General features: G+C 25.8%; 1 protein-coding gene and 1 long non-coding RNA gene across 2 annotated transcripts; one reads left to right on the top strand and one right to left on the bottom strand.

The window, feature by feature from the left end:
• Positions 1 to 8: 8 nt before the first annotated feature.
• Positions 9 to 12,722, bottom strand: LOC132923677 (uncharacterized). Its single transcript, XR_009661240.1, has 3 exons — positions 12,444 to 12,722; positions 12,216 to 12,334; positions 9 to 87 (listed from the first exon to the last, which is right to left on the bottom strand). It is a non-coding gene; the product is annotated as an uncharacterized LOC132923677 (long non-coding RNA).
• Positions 2,564 to 4,222, top strand: LOC132923834 (uncharacterized). The gene has a single exon (XM_060987809.1). The coding sequence runs from the start codon at positions 2,564 to 2,566 to the stop codon at positions 4,220 to 4,222; it is 1,659 nt and encodes a 552-aa protein (XP_060843792.1).
• Positions 12,723 to 18,203: the final 5,481 nt, after the last annotated feature.

The following is an 18,203-nucleotide window of genomic DNA, read 5'->3' as shown; positions in this document are numbered from 1 at the left end:
CTCATTTGAAATTCGACATAGTTATTTGTTTGGATCATAGGCCATACCTAAAATCGTATCAAACTTACATCATCCTCAGATAACTTCCTGAAAAATGATTTTTATGACATTCATAATGTACATCGAAATTGAAAAAATGTAAATCTTAATAAATTTAAATTATCAAAATAATAACTATATTATAACCAAATCAATTTGTAATTTAAAAAAAAATGTTAAATTTAACAATAGCTATGGCTTGCTATAAAAAATATAAATATAATAATAATAATCATTGGTAAGACATTAATAAATTATAAGTTTATAACTGTCATAAATAAAAGCTAAAATAATATGTATTTCATCGTAGTTCGTAATTGGTTTCTTAGAATTTCTTTACTGATTACTGATGCGAAAAAAATCCACGCATTAGATTAGGTAGCAATAGTTTTGAGCCTAGAAATTTTATTTTTACACACGATTGAAATGCTTGAGAAAATATTTGTTCCATTATTGTTCTCGATGTTTCGTAATTAGAAATTGTGTATCCTACTACAAAGCAAGATTAGCAAGTAACAGTTATATACCTACACTAAAAAAATTATAAAAACTTAATACAATCGAAAAAATTGTCGAAACTATTATTGTCATTACGATATTTTGTATACAATTTATTTTTGTATTATATATTATAGTTGTACATAATAAAATATTGATATGTTTAATCAATATAGGTATTTTGAAACACAAATACATAATGTTCTTCCTTGAGACGTAAAATGTTTTCCCGACTTTCCATTTTAGGTATGGAATGAATTATCCACCTATAGAAATGTTTTATAAATAATATACCTATCGGTAGTCTCTAATGTCAAAAACTAACCACATTAAACATGTCTTTTGTTCTGAATGTATCAACAAGAATTTTAACAAATATGGTCTCCATAGTCCAAATAGTCCAATGTATTAAAACATTTAAAACGTCACTTATTAAACTTATAAAATTTGATTGTTTCATTATTTATCTTTTCAACTACTGGTTACCTTATTATAGTTTGCCTTAATTTATAGGTAAAAACATTAATTGTAATATTTTATATTATCTATTCTATTGACTATTTCAATTTATACTGTAAAAAATAAAAATACGAGTGGGTATGTGCAAAAATTTAACGTTATTGTTACTGAGAATTTTCCTTAAAAACTGGCGAAGCATATTTGTTTTCAATGAAAAAAGATTTATGATTTATTTGACTTATAAAACAAATCAGGTACCTATCCTAATAATATCCATTTTGTAATCACATAATAAAAAATATTTATAAGTAAGTAAGTACTTATAATAATAATAATGACTAAAAATAAAATAAGAAAATATAATAGTTCTGTTTAATTTTTTTTTGTTATTTTTCTAGTTTATTTCTTGATTATGGATTATAAACTTTTTGGAATAAGCTTACAGCTTAGATACCACAAGTTCACGAAACTCTACTTATTTGCACAGCTATAACTATTCAGTATTGAACAAATTATTAAAATGTGATGTTTAAATTTAATTTATTGAGTTTCACGCACACACAAAAAAATTTAAAACTAATTCTAAATGTGGTTTATCAAATTAAATAACTATATACAAAAATCATTTTTAGATTCTGAACGAAGTGAGGTATGTATTGATTTTACTATGGTGTGTGTTTTTTTTTTTGTGTCTTTCATCACGTTTTGGATTAAAGGTAAAAAATTTCCAGTAATTTTCAAAAGCGTTAGGAAAAACCCTAAAAAAGTAATGGAAAAACGGGAATTTTTACGCATAATCAGTTTTTGACAAAATAGATTTTTTTATTTTTATAACTCAAAAACCAATTATTGTGAATACTTGAAATTTTTAACAAAATATTTATAGTAAACTTATCTATTTACGATTATATTTTCAAAATATTTTGACTTTTTTTAAGCTATTTATAGACAATTGAAATAATATTAATATTAAAATTTAATACAAGGTTTATTATGAGTTGTACTTATCGTAGTAAAAAAAATCAAAAGTCGTTGGTCACAATTTTTGTTTACAAGCATTTAAAGTTCAAATGTTTACGAAATATATCAAAATCACGAAAATTTGCAAGGAATATTGAAGTTGAAAATTCGTAAAATTTTTGTGATTTATATTTAAGATTAAAAAACCCAATACAAGGTTATCCATAAGTTTTTTATAATTAGGATCAGAGTAGACGTAATTTATAAATTTTAATTATATACATTAGTTTATTAGTTAGTTTTTTTTTAGATCTATTTAACATTACTTTTCAAGGGTGTTATCTTATTAATCAAATAAAAATATTAATTATAGTAGGTAATTATCATCTTATAAAAAAATATGATTGTCTAAGTGCGGCTTGACAATAACTTGGATAAGAACATTTCTTCTACTGTGAAGTAACATATTATATTCACTACATTTAGTCTCATCCTAATTTGAATGTAGTGTGGCAACCATTTATAAAAAAATAAACAATACTAGACTAATATTAAATTTACTTTTAAAATATCATATCATAAAAGTATAATTAATTTAAAGTTAATAATGAATCAAAAACAAGTAGAACTTGTCTGCCCTAAGCGAAACAATAATCCGTTATACAAACATGTTAAGAGCCGGTACCTGGAAAATAACAAGATTGAGAAACAACGACAAGATAAACCGAAACATGAATATCTTACCGGAATTAAAAAAACAGTTTCGAATGGCCCATTAGAAGATATAGAATTCGACATCCAGGAGATAAAAAATGATCGCGTACAATGGATTTCACTGGCTGATAAATGTTACATTGAGCTGTTGGAGTACGATACGTATTTAGATTTTATAAATTTAATCTTAATTTTGGACGATAGACGACAGACAAAAAACAAAAAGTACAAATGTGGTCCCTCTATCATATCAGAACCAACACTACTATCAAATCTACATGATTTATTGAAGTTTAGTGAATCGCCGATTGACATGCTTCAGGTCACATTCATAGTCAACCGATACAGGACAAAACATAGCATAAAAGACACGATGAATCAATGGTTTACTTTACCAGAGGATGATTGGTTATGGGTGGCCGAAGTGATTATGCTTGGTGCTCTTGCGTTTGACAGTAAAATTGACAGTAAAACCCACGGCAGTAACGGTGACAACGACAATAGGCCAGAATCTGCTGTGTTCTGGTACGCGGGCGGCGTATTTTACTGCCGCAATGGATGTACGGAAATTGCTATGGAGTACCTTGAGAAGGCACGAACCATTGCCAACGGCCCTAATAAACTGATATTTCCATCGGTGCCTTCAGACTTACATATTGAAATGAAAATTGGAAAATATGAACAGTTTGTTAAAGAGCCATACAGCGTGTGGACGTTGGCATGTCTGCATCTAAGTGGTCTACTAAAAAAAACCGCTATCCGTCAAGAGCCAAAGAAGGCGCTGGAAACACTACATTACGCTCTTAAATTGCTAAAATCGTCGAGTGAACTGGATAGTAAACCAAGGGTTTTAATTGCGGAAGTATATTACGAGATAGGCCTCAATTACAAAGCGATCGATTCAACCAAGCTCTCGGTACATGCTTTTCATAAATGCTTCATATATTCTGAAAATGTTCATCATGAACTGGATCTGATGGCGAAGTTCATGGTGATGAGGGCCAGTCAAAATCCGCCGACAAATTGGTCTTATTTGGAGTTGAAAGAGGAAGCAAAAAATAGGCTAAACCTTCGTGTGCTTGTCAAAGCGATTGTGGCGCTTGGGATGGTAGCACAGAAAAAAGAACAGTTTGAAGAAGGTTTTCACCATTTTGGAGTGGCTGAATGGATGAGTAGAAACAAGACAAATGAGAAAAATGTTGATAATTTAGATATAGAAATTGCTATATTCAATATGGCCATATGTCGAACGAAACGATTCATTCAATTGTTTCCTAAGCCGAATAATTATGTAGCACGATTCCGGATGAATGACAATAATCAGTGGACATATCCCGAAGAAAAAATCATGTATTGTAAAGTTGAAAAGGAAGTTCGAGAGTTGTATAAGTTGTTTGAATTCCACTTCGATGATTCAGACGAGAACGAGAAGGTTTTGGAAGAAGAAGGCGAGGAGTTTTTTGAAAATAATGATGATTATAATGACGATCAGTTATCTATTTCTGAAGTGTTGAAAAATACGCCCAACCTAACTATGTCAAGTTTAAATTGACGTTAATGAGTTTTTGGTTAATTTCCCAAGTTAATTTATAATAATTAAATTATAAAATTATATTTATGTCTATAATTTCTAGAGTAACTAATAGTATTGAATTACAGACTGAAGCTTAAAATTTATAAGTAGATATTAAAGTCAATAAAGAAATATGCAGGTGGCTACAAGCAGGTTGAAAAATCAAAATAAGTTGACTAAAAACCCAGCGGTAATGTGCCTATACTGCAGGGGTGGCCAACTAGTCGATCGCAAAACCCTTTTGCATTTTCTTGAATTTATGAATTGTTTTCAGAAAACAAATAATATATTTTTTTTTTTTTTGTAAATGTGTGTATCTTTGTGTATCCCACGAATATAAAAATGTATTAGATTTAGAAAAAGGCAATAAATAGCTATGAAAAACGAGATTATACACTGATATCGAATAAAAAAAGTGTAACACACGCATGTACATATAATATAATTTTTGTTTATTGACCTTTTTTTTCGGTCGATCGACCTAGAAAAACTCGGTGGTCGATCGCAAGTCTATTAAAGTTGACCACCTCTGCTATACTGGAAGATACATTATATAACGTAAGATACTCAATTTCTAAAAAAATGTAAGCAAGTGAGTACCGCTTTGTTGAATTGCTGTTATGAGTATTTTAACTTTTATATCACTAAGTATATTTCTTGATATGTTTTCTTAATATATCTATTATAGTTATTTATTTTTAATTTATCACTACGGTGAGTTGATATAATTTTATCCGATAATATTGCATTTATTTATATATCATATTATTAATATTTAATTATTACAATAATATGTATTTATATCATAATATTATAAATTTATAAATTTATCAAATTATATAACAAAGATGTAGAAAAATATTTATGTAAAAATCGTACAACAGTTAAAAAAGATTCTTAGTTTAAATAGATATTATCATAAAATAAATCAAAGATATCAATGGGTACAGTAAAATTCATAATATAATATACCTTCGTAAAAGTTTAACTTCCTCGCGAATAATTGTAAGTTAATATTAATATCTAAAGAAAATAATTGAATTTGTATATTTTTCAGATATTTTAATTTTAGTATAAAATACTTATGAGAAATATTTTATAACATTTTCATACATAAGCTATAAAAATTAAAAGATATTATATATTTTCTCTTTTCTTTTATTCATAAATCACAGTTGACGTCGTAGGTTAGTTTATGATGATATATTATTATTATTGTAATTTCTATATATATATACATATAAATATGGTTAATATATGAGTATATAGATAATGTACAGTTTAGTAATAGTATAGTATATTACGTTATATAGACAGTTATAGTATTATAACGTAAATATTTTATCCTATTTTTTTAATTTTTTAATTTTTATTGTGTAGATACATAGAAAAAATATATATATAGTTGAACATGATATTATTATATAATATTTACATCAAAACATAGAAATATCTATATCTAATTTTACCTTTATGCTTTTGTGGTGGTGGTAGGGAGTTAACAATATAACATATGAATAATTTAACTACAAAATATCAAAACAGATAATAATCTATAATATAAATTCTATATACCTAGACAAAAAAAATTTTTTTTTTTAGTATATTACTTATTTAAGAAATATTTTCAATGTGCCCATGTCTGTATTTTTTACATGATTTCCAGACGTGTAGAATATGTTTATTTTTTATATGAGTAGGAATTAAGTTTTAGTTATATTAATTAAATTTTTTATTTTGTGTTAACTTTTGCACTATTATTATAAATATACTAAATATACTAAGTATAAATAGTTATGTAATGTATATTGATAGTAAATTTGCGAATCAAAAAATGTACAATAAGAAAAAAATTATTATTGAAAAGCATAGTGATTTTTTTATTTCATAAATACTATATATTATATTACCTATATACTTAATTTAACATCAACTTTTTTTTTATACGAATAAACCTAATCTATATGTGAATATAGCAGTTTTCTTTACTCGTTATTTGTATATATTTATTTAAAATTAAATTAACTGTTGTTTTACAATAAGAGAACACCGCGACAAGCCGACAACACGTCGTGATTTATAATTTTCTTCTCCTGCTTCAAAGAAAAACAATTACTGCGTGCCTATACATATTATGTGTATATTTTTAATTTCAAAAATAAAACTTTAGGACCAAAATTCGAAAAATGTTATATTAAAAAGAGTAATAAAAAAATTAACATATTTCAATTTTTGTAGTAGTAAATCAAAAATGTGGGAAAGTCTATCTCAAGTAGACTTTATGATGAATTCAAATCTGTATTCAGAATTCTTATCGTTTCATTATATCAATCGGTACGTTGGAAATAGAATACGTCTATAATCCTATATTGCGTGTGTGTTAGATAAAGACAGGAAATCATCGCTTCCAATCCCCTTAAAGGGTTTCCATGCCTATTTATTTTCGACGATATCAAAACAAAAATATACTTTTTTTACTATGATATATAATGGTTAGTAATTATAATTATTCTAAATGTATTATAAATAAATTTGAATGATGTATGAATATTTTGTAATGTAAACAAATACTAATATTTCTATCAAACATGGGATTTAAGATTAAATATAATATTTTATAATCGTGCGCAATTTTTTTTAGGTTTAAATTAATTAAGTATAAACTTAAAATTTTTATATTACATAGTACCAAGAATTTATTTTTGTTATATTTTTAAGAAGTACTTATGAATATATTCTATCTCTCCCCCAAAAAAATTATTAACCTCAATAGATGAAGAGAATCTCTTTAGTCTTTTCTTTTTATTTTAAAACATAGGCTTCTTTGAATAAAATAATATCCCTTAAATCATTTCTATTATTTATTATTTTTGTGCTTTTTCACTGAATTATATTTATGCTAATTTAGGCTAATTATTTATCTTAAATAATTTAGTTGTTTTATAATTTATGCGACCTTTACACATTTTTATTTTAATATTGTATTAATTCAATTTTATTATTATTATTTTTTTTTGCCTCTTTAGAGCTAAGGTTATTGTAAATTTGTAACAAATCATTCATATGTTTTTTCATCTATGTGTTTTTACATTATTATTTTACAATTACTATATATATATGTCTATATATTTTTTAGAATCATTGTAAATACTTGAAATTTTCACCAAATGTTTATATTATCTATTTACGATTAAATTTTCAAAATATTTAGAATTTTTTTAAACTTTTTATAAACCATTGAATTTTTCGATTTTTTTAAAGTTATTTTTCTTGAAATGCCGATAAAAAAAATTTGGCCACAAAAAAATCTTTAAAATTTAATACAAGGTTTATTATAAGTTGTACTTATTGTAGTAAAAAAATCAAAAATCGTTAATCACAATTATTGTTGATAAGCATTTAAAGTTCAAATGTTTACGAAATATGTCAAAATCACGACAATTTGCAAGGAATTTTGAAGTTGGAAATTTATAATATTTTTGTGATTTATACCTAAGGTTAAAAAACCCAATACAAGGTTCTCTATAACTTTTTCTTCAAATAACTGTAAAAAAAAATTTAGCGTCAATATAGAAACAATTTTATGAGCATATTATGAAATTTAATTTTTTACGAAATCACGTAAAATAACGATAATATACATTACTATTTAAATATACCTAGGTAATAATATAATATATCCTACTAATTATCCTAGACTGACCAAATCAACACTGTTCAGAATCGTTTTTTTTTTTTAATTCGTCTAAGTTATTAATACCACGGTGGTACATATAGGTACCTACTCAGTGGCGGCTATTCTTAAAAATATAGGTGTAGCGAAACATAAGATATAACATCCCATCATACAGAGACATAGACAATCCACCCCACCTACCTCTAATTAAAAGTGTAACAATCGCTACACGCCTACACCTCAACACTAGGATAGCCGCCACTGTACCTACTTATCCATGCAAAAACATTATTACAATGAAAAATCAATTATTATACGAATATATACCAATTGTCAATGATAGAAATAAACTACAACAAATATTTCGTGATTGTAGTTCACATTATAATTTAATTTACAAAAAAAAGAAAAAATGTTTAATAATGTTCCGGTTGTTGGAATTTGTTCTATAAAATTATTCAATCGGCAATGATTTAATTTAAAATACTTAGTAGGTACCTACCTAATGTGTTTACTTTCTTTATAAATAATAAGGAACACAGCGAGTGAGTGAGAATGATAATAATCAAAACAAACCCAAATTTATAATAGTTATTATTCTGTTAATTGTTTTAGACTACATAAAATAAAAATAGTCAATAGTCTTAGTTATTACTTATTACCCATAAATAAAATAAAATTAAGTGGTGCTTGTTAACATTGTTATTTTATTTTTTCTTTGCTAACTAACTTCTGTATTTTATTTTAATGTGTCTTATCATAAACGTAAACATTTTCAACTAAAAAATGATGGATAAAAATAATTACACAGTTATGACAGATACTGAATACGTAAAAAAATAAAATAAACAATATTTATATAAATTGTACTTAAATTACAACGGTATCGAATATTACTACATTATATAATTAATTATTAAGATTTTATATTTTAAATTTTTAGCCATTATATTATTAATGGTTAACAATACATTGTCATTTGTATATAAATAATAGGACACAATTGAGAAGGTACAAACTATTCAATTACAACATTTATAAAAATTACACTACATATTTATTATATTTTGAATTGAAATGTCAATCTTTATAACTTATAAGTTAGGTAGTTATAAGTTTATGAAACAATAACTTACCTATATATAAATAATTTTGGTATGCGTTTGTTTGAATTTTGAAATAAATTAGGTATATAAATTATTGTTATATCAATATAAATGTATATGTATATGTATATGCATTGTTTATATTATAAACAATTATTTTAGGCAACTTAAAAATTAATGCTAAATATTTAATTAAATATTTGAAAATATGTTATAACTTAGTTAGTGTATAAATAGGTAGGTACAACACTATAACACCATTAAAAGAAAATATGTCTTTAATATTTTTTGCGAAATGTCAATAAGTAATCTTTTTTACCATAGTAACTCAGTAACTGTTTTAATATTTAAACGTTCAGGATAGGTATAGCAGTATAGCTACTATACTTGCATATCACTACGTGACGATAATAAAATAATTAAGAACTGATTAAAAATGATAGGTACCTTAGATCATGTAAAATAATATATATTATGCTGTGAGGTAGGTACTAATATAACTTATAAATAATAGATAAAAATTTGATAATTAAAACAAATGCAGTTTTGCTAGTGTTTTTTCAACACATAATTTAGATACTCTGTCTATTTAAAAATATATTTAATTGAATGAAAACATTGAAAACATAATATGATAAAACTTATAGTTTTGGAGTTAGGTATTAACAAAAAACCATCCTTTTTATCAACATTTTGTTGTCAAAATAATGAATTATTTTTAAATCCTACTATAAGTATACTTTAAATACCTATAGATAATATAATAATACAAAAAATCGAAGTTGGCAACACTAAGATTTAGTACTTAGGTATCCAAAAAACTTTATTTTCACAAAACGTATTGCGAATAATAATAATGATTTCAAGAAAGTGAAACTTCGATAATTTTTACTAGGAAATTCTGACTTTAAAAATGGCCTTATTTATTTCACTCATGTTTAGTCATGCTTCATTTATGGGAATGGGACTTTTCGGTGCTGCCGTTTCGACGCTGCCGTATCGGCAATAGATATTTTCGACGCTGCCGTTTCGGCGACAATGACAAAATACATGTTATAATGAAAATAAAGTATAAGAATAAAAAAATAAAATGCACTATAAAATTGCATTTAAATTATATTTATTATAATAACTAAAAAATTGGAAAAAAAATTGTATATTTTATTTTTATAGTATTGTTACTTTTGTATTTATTAGTTGTTTAGTTCTGGACGTACTAATTGGCTACTATTACTACTAGCTATGATAAAATTGTTATCGAAATAACTGACTATAAGTTATATGTGTATTATTTTGTACTAAAATCCCAATTCTAATTATTACTATACACTATTATTATACTATTTTTATAGTCATGAATGTCGTTGAACTTGAATTTTATAAATTTAGTACTTAATAAAAGTACTTATTAAAATAACTTAATATTTTTTTTAATTACACATAATATTGTACTAAAAGAAATTTTCACTATAACATGTGTTTTGTCATTTTCGTCGAATCGGCGTCGCCGAAACGGTAGCGCCGAAAATATCTATCGCCGATACGGCAGCATCAAAACGGCAGCGCCGAAAAGTCCTAGACCCTTCATTTATACAATATTAGAATACCTACCAGCCAAACTGAATAATTATTAATAAAGAACTCCTTTTCTCAAATACCTACCTTTATAAAATTATCGTATTTTCCCTTGTGCAGTCTTTACTAATTTTTTTTAAATAAAATAACAGTTTTCATCAATATTTTAAAACATTTTCGTTTTGGAATTGTAAAATAATTAATCGTAATTCTTGTGAGCAATATTTATTTAATACATTTTTCGTCATTCTTTAGTATATTTAATTAATATTTACTATACTTTTTGATGATTCATCATACAAACCATAAAAATTTCTGTATATTTTAACACATAGATATTTATGCGACTTCTTTCTTCTGCGTCATATTGTATAAGTACCTATCTATTTTTTATTAACTGTACGTCGTGATGTTTATACAATATACCTACATTTTTAGGTTCTAAAGCTTCTAAGTAGGTTAGGTTAGGAGAGCTAAATAATATCATCCAAAGTTGAAATAATTTAATATATTTTAATCAAGGCCGCATTCTTAAGTCGAATATCAATGCTGGTAATGGTATGATACTATTATTATCGATATTCAGAACTAGACGTGGCATGGAAAGAAACACGTTTTTGTGGAAAACTCATCGACATATCCCAGTAAACAAATTTGTAAATATTTTAGTGTTTAATTGGACACACTAAAAAACACTAAATAACATTTAGTATACGAAGAAATTTGGTTTTTTTATTAAGATAATTTAGAGGTGCACTATTAGGCAGTTCAGACATAATAAATTAATTACGATACATATGTTTATATCTACGCACATTTATTATAAATATAAAATAGGTATTTACTATTTAGGTTATTATAATAGATACATAATATGTTTAAAGGTGAAGTATTTTTGGTGAATATTTGGTAGATAAGTAATTTCAATAATATAATAAATAAAAATCTATTTTAAATTTATACTACTATTAATAGTACTATGTGACTTTTACACATTTATACTTTGTACCTTATATATAGGTAGATATATAATACTACATATAATATGTTTTTGTGATTTTAATAAATTAGTATTAGTGTATAAGGTATAACACTAACACGTACCTATACCTATCTATACGTATACTATGGTATTTTTGATATATCTATACCTATGTATTATAATATCTATAAATAAAACTTAGGTTATTGGAAAAATAATGTATGAAAATGAGCACCTACCACCACCACAATCCACAGACGTATAAAACAATTGTTTTATGATATTTTGACTATGAACCATGTCGACTATGAGTACCTAGACACCTAGTACTTAGTAGGTTTATAGATTTTACAGGTTGCCTCAAAACCATGTAAACAAAGCAATCCCACCCGCAGTCGCAATGTATTATTGACCATGAAGGCATGAAGTCATCCGTATGAGACTTCCGCGGGCGGCCGTAGTGTCGTACGTGTCTCGTACTTATAATGCTTAATATTCATACTTACTGTTACTGCTATACTTAACACTTGTGGGCTAATTAATGTGATTTTGCGTTTTATGTGTATTTATTATTGTTATTTGTGTATCTACCTATAATATTTTAATTGTATATCATAAGTAGTAAACCAATACCTTGCACTACTGCTGAATCTTCATCTAAAATATCTAGTATGGCTAGATCAACATCATCATACTGGCATTTTTCCTCCCGTCTTACCAGTGAATTTCCCCTTCTTATTATCCCTCTTTTCCTACAAAATAAAGTGAATAAACCATTAACTTATGTCTAATCAATGGCAATTAAAGATTATTAACTAATCCTAATAAATATATAATTACAAACTATAGGTTGGTACTTACTAAAGTGCGATATTTCCACAGCCCATACAACTTGTCCCTAGTGAACTGCCAAGAACGATCTGATGTTGCAAGTTGTAATGCATGGGCTATATTATGGACACTTTTCTAAGATTCCACTTTTTCATCATTTGATGTTGTTTTAGAATTACCAAACAATACACTTTTTCTTTGGCGTATATAGCATCCAACAGCGTAAGTTTGTTTTGGGTTTTAATTTTCATCATTTTATAAATATTATACACTGACAACTTAATTCAATTAATTAAAACTTATAAGAAACACGAACTACAGTAAAGTTTTTGAAGGTTTTGGGTTTTAAACCGGCTAAAAAATGATAAATGATAACAGCTGTTTAATAATATGATAAGAAAATGAAAAGTGGTAACGCAATTTTTCATAATGTTACCATATTGCAAAGTCTATTTAATTTTTATTTGGAATGAAAAGACTTCGCACTTTGCAAATTTTGAAAAGTGAAAAGTTGCAAAGTATGTTGGTGGAATAGAGCCCAGTAACCAATTATGCATGTTTTTAAAAATATATTCATTATTCAATACAATTAACAAACAAGTGTTGACTGTTGATACGTTATAAATAATTTATATTATTATTTATTAATAAATGTCTAAATGTGTATAACTTTTAAACAAAGATTACATAATTATTACTTGAAATTCGCTCAACCAATAATATTATTAGCAATATATTCTTATACCTATGATATAAATTGTAATAAATCATTGCACAGCTACCTACATCATATTTAATACCTAGTTGCTTCTAAAATGATTAATTTTTTAATACGCAAATAATTTTTATATTCAAATACGTAGTATTATTTTGTCGTACCTATTAACATATTCACTTTAAATCCATTATTAATGTAATATTACTTTTTTTAATATAGTTATTAGTTTGTATACCAACTTTTGTTAGTTACCTATAATATTCATAGAATTTTATTTTTGTTAACACGTGAGACGAGACAATACTCATTAGTATATCAAAGATAACTTAATTTTTTACACTTCTAGCTGAGGTGTCATGGTAATTTAATTTATCATTAGGATATCAAAATGTTAATTTTATAATACATACTTGAATAAAATTATAAACAATATTATAAACAGTTTATTGACATTCAAATATATTATTAATTTAGGGCCAACAATTATATGCCCAAAATACCTATAAAATATGTATGCAGTTATGCCCTAAAAATTACTAAAATATGCTCTAAAAAAAGTGTTAGAAGTTTTCACTTAAGGCATTTTAAAATTATTTATCGATTTAATAATGTATCGCATGAGTAGGTATGAATCACCGATCAGGCCCGGCATAAGTGTTTAAACACACATATGCAAACTTAAGTTTTGCTGCCCCTTACTTAAAATACATCAAATCTACAATACAAAAATGTTGAATACCAAAATGCCGCCCCAGGTGTGGGCCTATGTCAATTAACCATTGAGCTGGGCCTGGATAAGATAAAATATTGTTATGCAATACCAATTGGACATTTTTGGTTATCGATTAAGATTAGTTATTTTACCTATTTTTATTAATAAGTTAAATTATCCATAATAACTTTTATGAGTGAAATAAATAATTTGTGATTCTCGATTTGTCGAGTCTTAAAAATCATAATATGCTCTTAAAATATACAAAATCCTAAAATATGTTTTGAAAATGCAAAAATATATAAAATACAATTTCATATACAGCATCGTTAGGTTATGAAAAAAATGTTGGTATAAACTAGCTATTTTATTGACCAATCAATAAAAATAAGCAAATGTATACAAGTGTTGGCCTTAATTATTATATATTAATAGTAAAAAAAAACGTACATTTTTATATTCAGTCTCAATAAATTTAACAAATAATTTATTTATTTAGTCTCCTTAGTTGAGCTTTTGCTTTTCTTTTTTTAGCTAATGATGCTGCACGTTGGTTAAAATATTTCATTCGAATCAACAACCTTTGTTTTATATAAGACAGAATTACAGGCTTATATTTTTGTGCAATTTCAGTTCTATTGAAAATCTTTTCTGTTAGCCGTTTAACTATTCCTGATCCTCTAGGAAGAAGTTTCTTTGTATTTTTTTGGAATAATCTTTCTACTCTAAAAATGTTTGTCTTAAAGCTTTTACTTGGAGTAGTTAATCCTCCATAAGAAAGATGACTAATCCAAGATGGAATTAAATAATCATGGTCATTTAGAGCTCTTGATTTTGTTGCTGTTGTAGTAGAACTAATTTCAGGAAATGTTGATTTATGCTTTTTAGCAACCCAACCTGCTAAGTATTCCACAGCATCATTTGTCATTTCATTGTTGTTTCTTAGTTCTTTAACTTGTGACTCATTTTCACTGGCTGTATCTGTTTCAGAATCTGTGGTTATATTTTGTTGATTTTCAAGTATTTGAAATTCACCTTTAACATTGATACCAGCCTGTTTAAAAGCTGTTGCAACTAAAAATTCCTCTTGGTTTTGATCAGTTGTGTTGGATGAACATGTAACTATACCAGGATTCTTTCCAAGAATGATCATTCTTAACATATCGAGTGCATTTAGTGGAGATGGGTGGTCATTTAAACCACCACAAGACCGTAACTGAGAGAATAAATTTTCTAAGGCGTCTTGTTTTATTTTACTAGTCAGTAAATATTTTAAGTTGTTTTCTATTAACATTTGAAGCAGTAATTTAGTTCCATTTATATTCATAAGCAAAGCTTTTTGAAATAGTTGTAAATTTTGTTTTCCAATACATCTCATATTTAAAATTGTTTCATAGACTTTATTTAATAATGAATTTTGATCTTCAAAACATAAACCATAAGGTACCGTGTAAGGAGTACGCTTGTCATTTGGGTGACAAACATTTGCCAAGTCAAACCAATTACTTATCAATTCTATAAAATAGCCAGTATCATTACTTAATTTTGAGTCATCAATAAGTTTGTGTTGTAAAAGCGCAATAGCTGTGTTATGTGATAATAGTTGTGTTGCTAATTTAACTTTTTGCTGTTGAGATCCTTCAAAAAGCAGATGGTCTGGCGTTAGTTGATGTCTATGACACTGGGTGCAATTTAAATAAATTGCTGAATGAAATACTAGCGCTTCTAAAGGTTTTTTAGTAATTATTATATCATTTGTAGAGAACCCTGTATTTAATAACCAATTTCTAACTAGATTTAATATATAAGGTGCATCAGGTATGTACACTATACGTCTACCATTAGGAATGCAAAAAACAGGATTTTGATAGTTTATATCTAAAGCCTTCCATAATCCTATATTACCGCCTCCGCAATCACTGACACAACAAATAACCTTGAACCCAATTTCATCTAACTTTTCAATTATGTCAAACAATATATCTTTGGTCATTTTTTTATCAAAGTCAATAAAAATGGGTTGTTTCCACTGAGATGAAATTCCTTGAGCCATTACAACTTGCATTTGATTATACGGACCAATAAACTCGTCATTTAGTGTATCATACTCTACAGTACTTGATACTTTCATTTCGTCAAACATTAAAACAGTAAGTTTATCATAATCTTTTAAAGTATCTCCATTCAGTTTCATGATTTTCAGCACGTCAACAAGAATACCGTTTCTCATTTCGATAGTTTTTGCCCATCGCTGAAGAGACGGGAGTCCTGAAAAAATATAAACTTATAAATAAGTTATAAATAATATAGAATAATAAAAAAAACTGTCTATTACCAGGTAGAGGATAATGTAGTTCATTTTTCACATAGATGTATGATCTTTTACTGAGATATCTTAATGTGAAAGCTTTGACTACCTCATCTCTTGTCCAACGAATTCGCTTTTTGTTCTTCGATATTGGATTTAGTTGATTATAAGAAAAAACTGATGATAACAATTTTTTTTCTTGATTTTCAATAAATTTTTTTTTGTTCAGAGATAGAATTTTTATTTCTTCAGACATTTTTTTTTGTGTTGTTTTTAAAACTGAATTTGTTGAATTTAAATTTTTTTGTAATATATCCATATTAGTTTGAAGAGATTCATTAATTTTTTTATAATTTTCAAGAGGCTTTTCCAGTAAAGAAATCTTAAGTTTCTGTTCATAATTTTCTGCTTTTAATTCATTGTGTTTTTTCAAAAGGTCATTGTATGATTGTTCATAATCAATATTTAAAGATGATTTTTCTGAGAATGGATTTGAGTCTATATTCATTGTAGAAGAAATTTCAACTGACGGAGAATCTGATGAAGTAGAAGCAATGCTAGATAAAATTAATTGATCATGGGTCTACAAAAAACAAACAAATATTCAAAATTAATATAAATAATTTATAAGATCATTTTAACTATACTAATGTTTATAGTAATTAATTTTTATAATTTCAAAGCAAATTATTATTATTTTACTAAATTGTTTGAGTTAGACATAGAAAATAAATATAATTTAAAAATTCTAAACCATGGTCTTACATATAAAACTGTGTTCAAACTCTTAACTAAATAAGCTAATAATAGATACTATGTATATTTTATTAGTAAATAAAATATCTAATTATTAATATTTGCATTTTGTTATAATTGTAAAAATATTTAAAATTTAAAATTTACCTGTTTCCTTAATTTCATTTCATTTCTCTTATTCCGATTGATCGCTGCAGTAGAAGTTACATTTTGTGAATGATCTGGTGGTAAATGTAAAGTGGGAACTACATCAGGTTTCAGCGTACGAACTTTAGGAGTGTAACCTAAGCATTTTTGAAAAACTATACTACTATAAAACATACAAATATACATAGCAAATACATAAATATGATAAATGAAATAACCTATGTTCTAATAAATATTTAAAAATTTTTTTATAAAATTAATAGACGCCTTATACTAAATAAGTAATATAAACTTTAAACTTTTTTATCTTTATTTTTTTTGTACAGAAAATAAAAAATTTTAAATTTTATTTAAATTATTTAAAAAAAATTCAAAATAGTTCATTTATAAACATATTGAAAAAAATAGTTTTAACGTTTACAATATTCAATTTGAGTAATTCGTTTTTCATTCCTCTACTTACTTTATCTAGAATAATGCATCCCTCCTAAGATTTGTTTTTTAAAATTAAATACATACCTATTAAAATTTAAATTATAGTAGGTATTGTACTAGGATTATATTTTTATAAAATAGAACATGTTCAATTTTACGGTGAAAATAATTGTTTTATATCATTTTGGCTCAACTTTTGTGTTGTTTAGACTGTTTAGTGTAGTAGTATATTGTGTTCTGTGGTACTAGTATTAACCGTTTCGCAATTATGTTATCTATATCCTTGTTTACAGCCAATAATATAATATAATTAATAAATATTATACTCTAACTAAAGCTGATTGGTGTTTAAAATGTAAAAATATATGTTTTAAAAAATCAAAATAAATTAAAATATCACTGAACAATAACGAAATTAATGAAAAGTAGGGACATAGTTATAGGCTAAAATATCTAAACGTAATTTCTGACAATGTTTTGCTGATAACTGATAAGTGGATGTATGGTATATAATGTGTGTCGATCAATCGCTAAATGTATAAAAATAATATTAAACAAAGTGTGAAAAAAGTTATGATGAAATGAGGAAATTTGAATTGTTAGGCATACCTCCACTTATTCTGAACCATTTGATTATCAGTAAATTGAATGGATATTTAAACGGCCAAAAGTCAAAAAGGATTACTCAAATCAAATATTTTAAACGTTTAAACT

This window comes from Rhopalosiphum padi, chromosome 3, assembly GCF_020882245.1.
Source record: "Rhopalosiphum padi isolate XX-2018 chromosome 3, ASM2088224v1, whole genome shotgun sequence".
Lineage (NCBI taxonomy): Eukaryota > Metazoa > Arthropoda > Insecta > Hemiptera > Aphididae > Rhopalosiphum > Rhopalosiphum padi.
The sequence above is the reverse complement of the archived record's forward strand: the minus strand, read 5'-3'. Positions and strand labels throughout refer to the sequence as shown.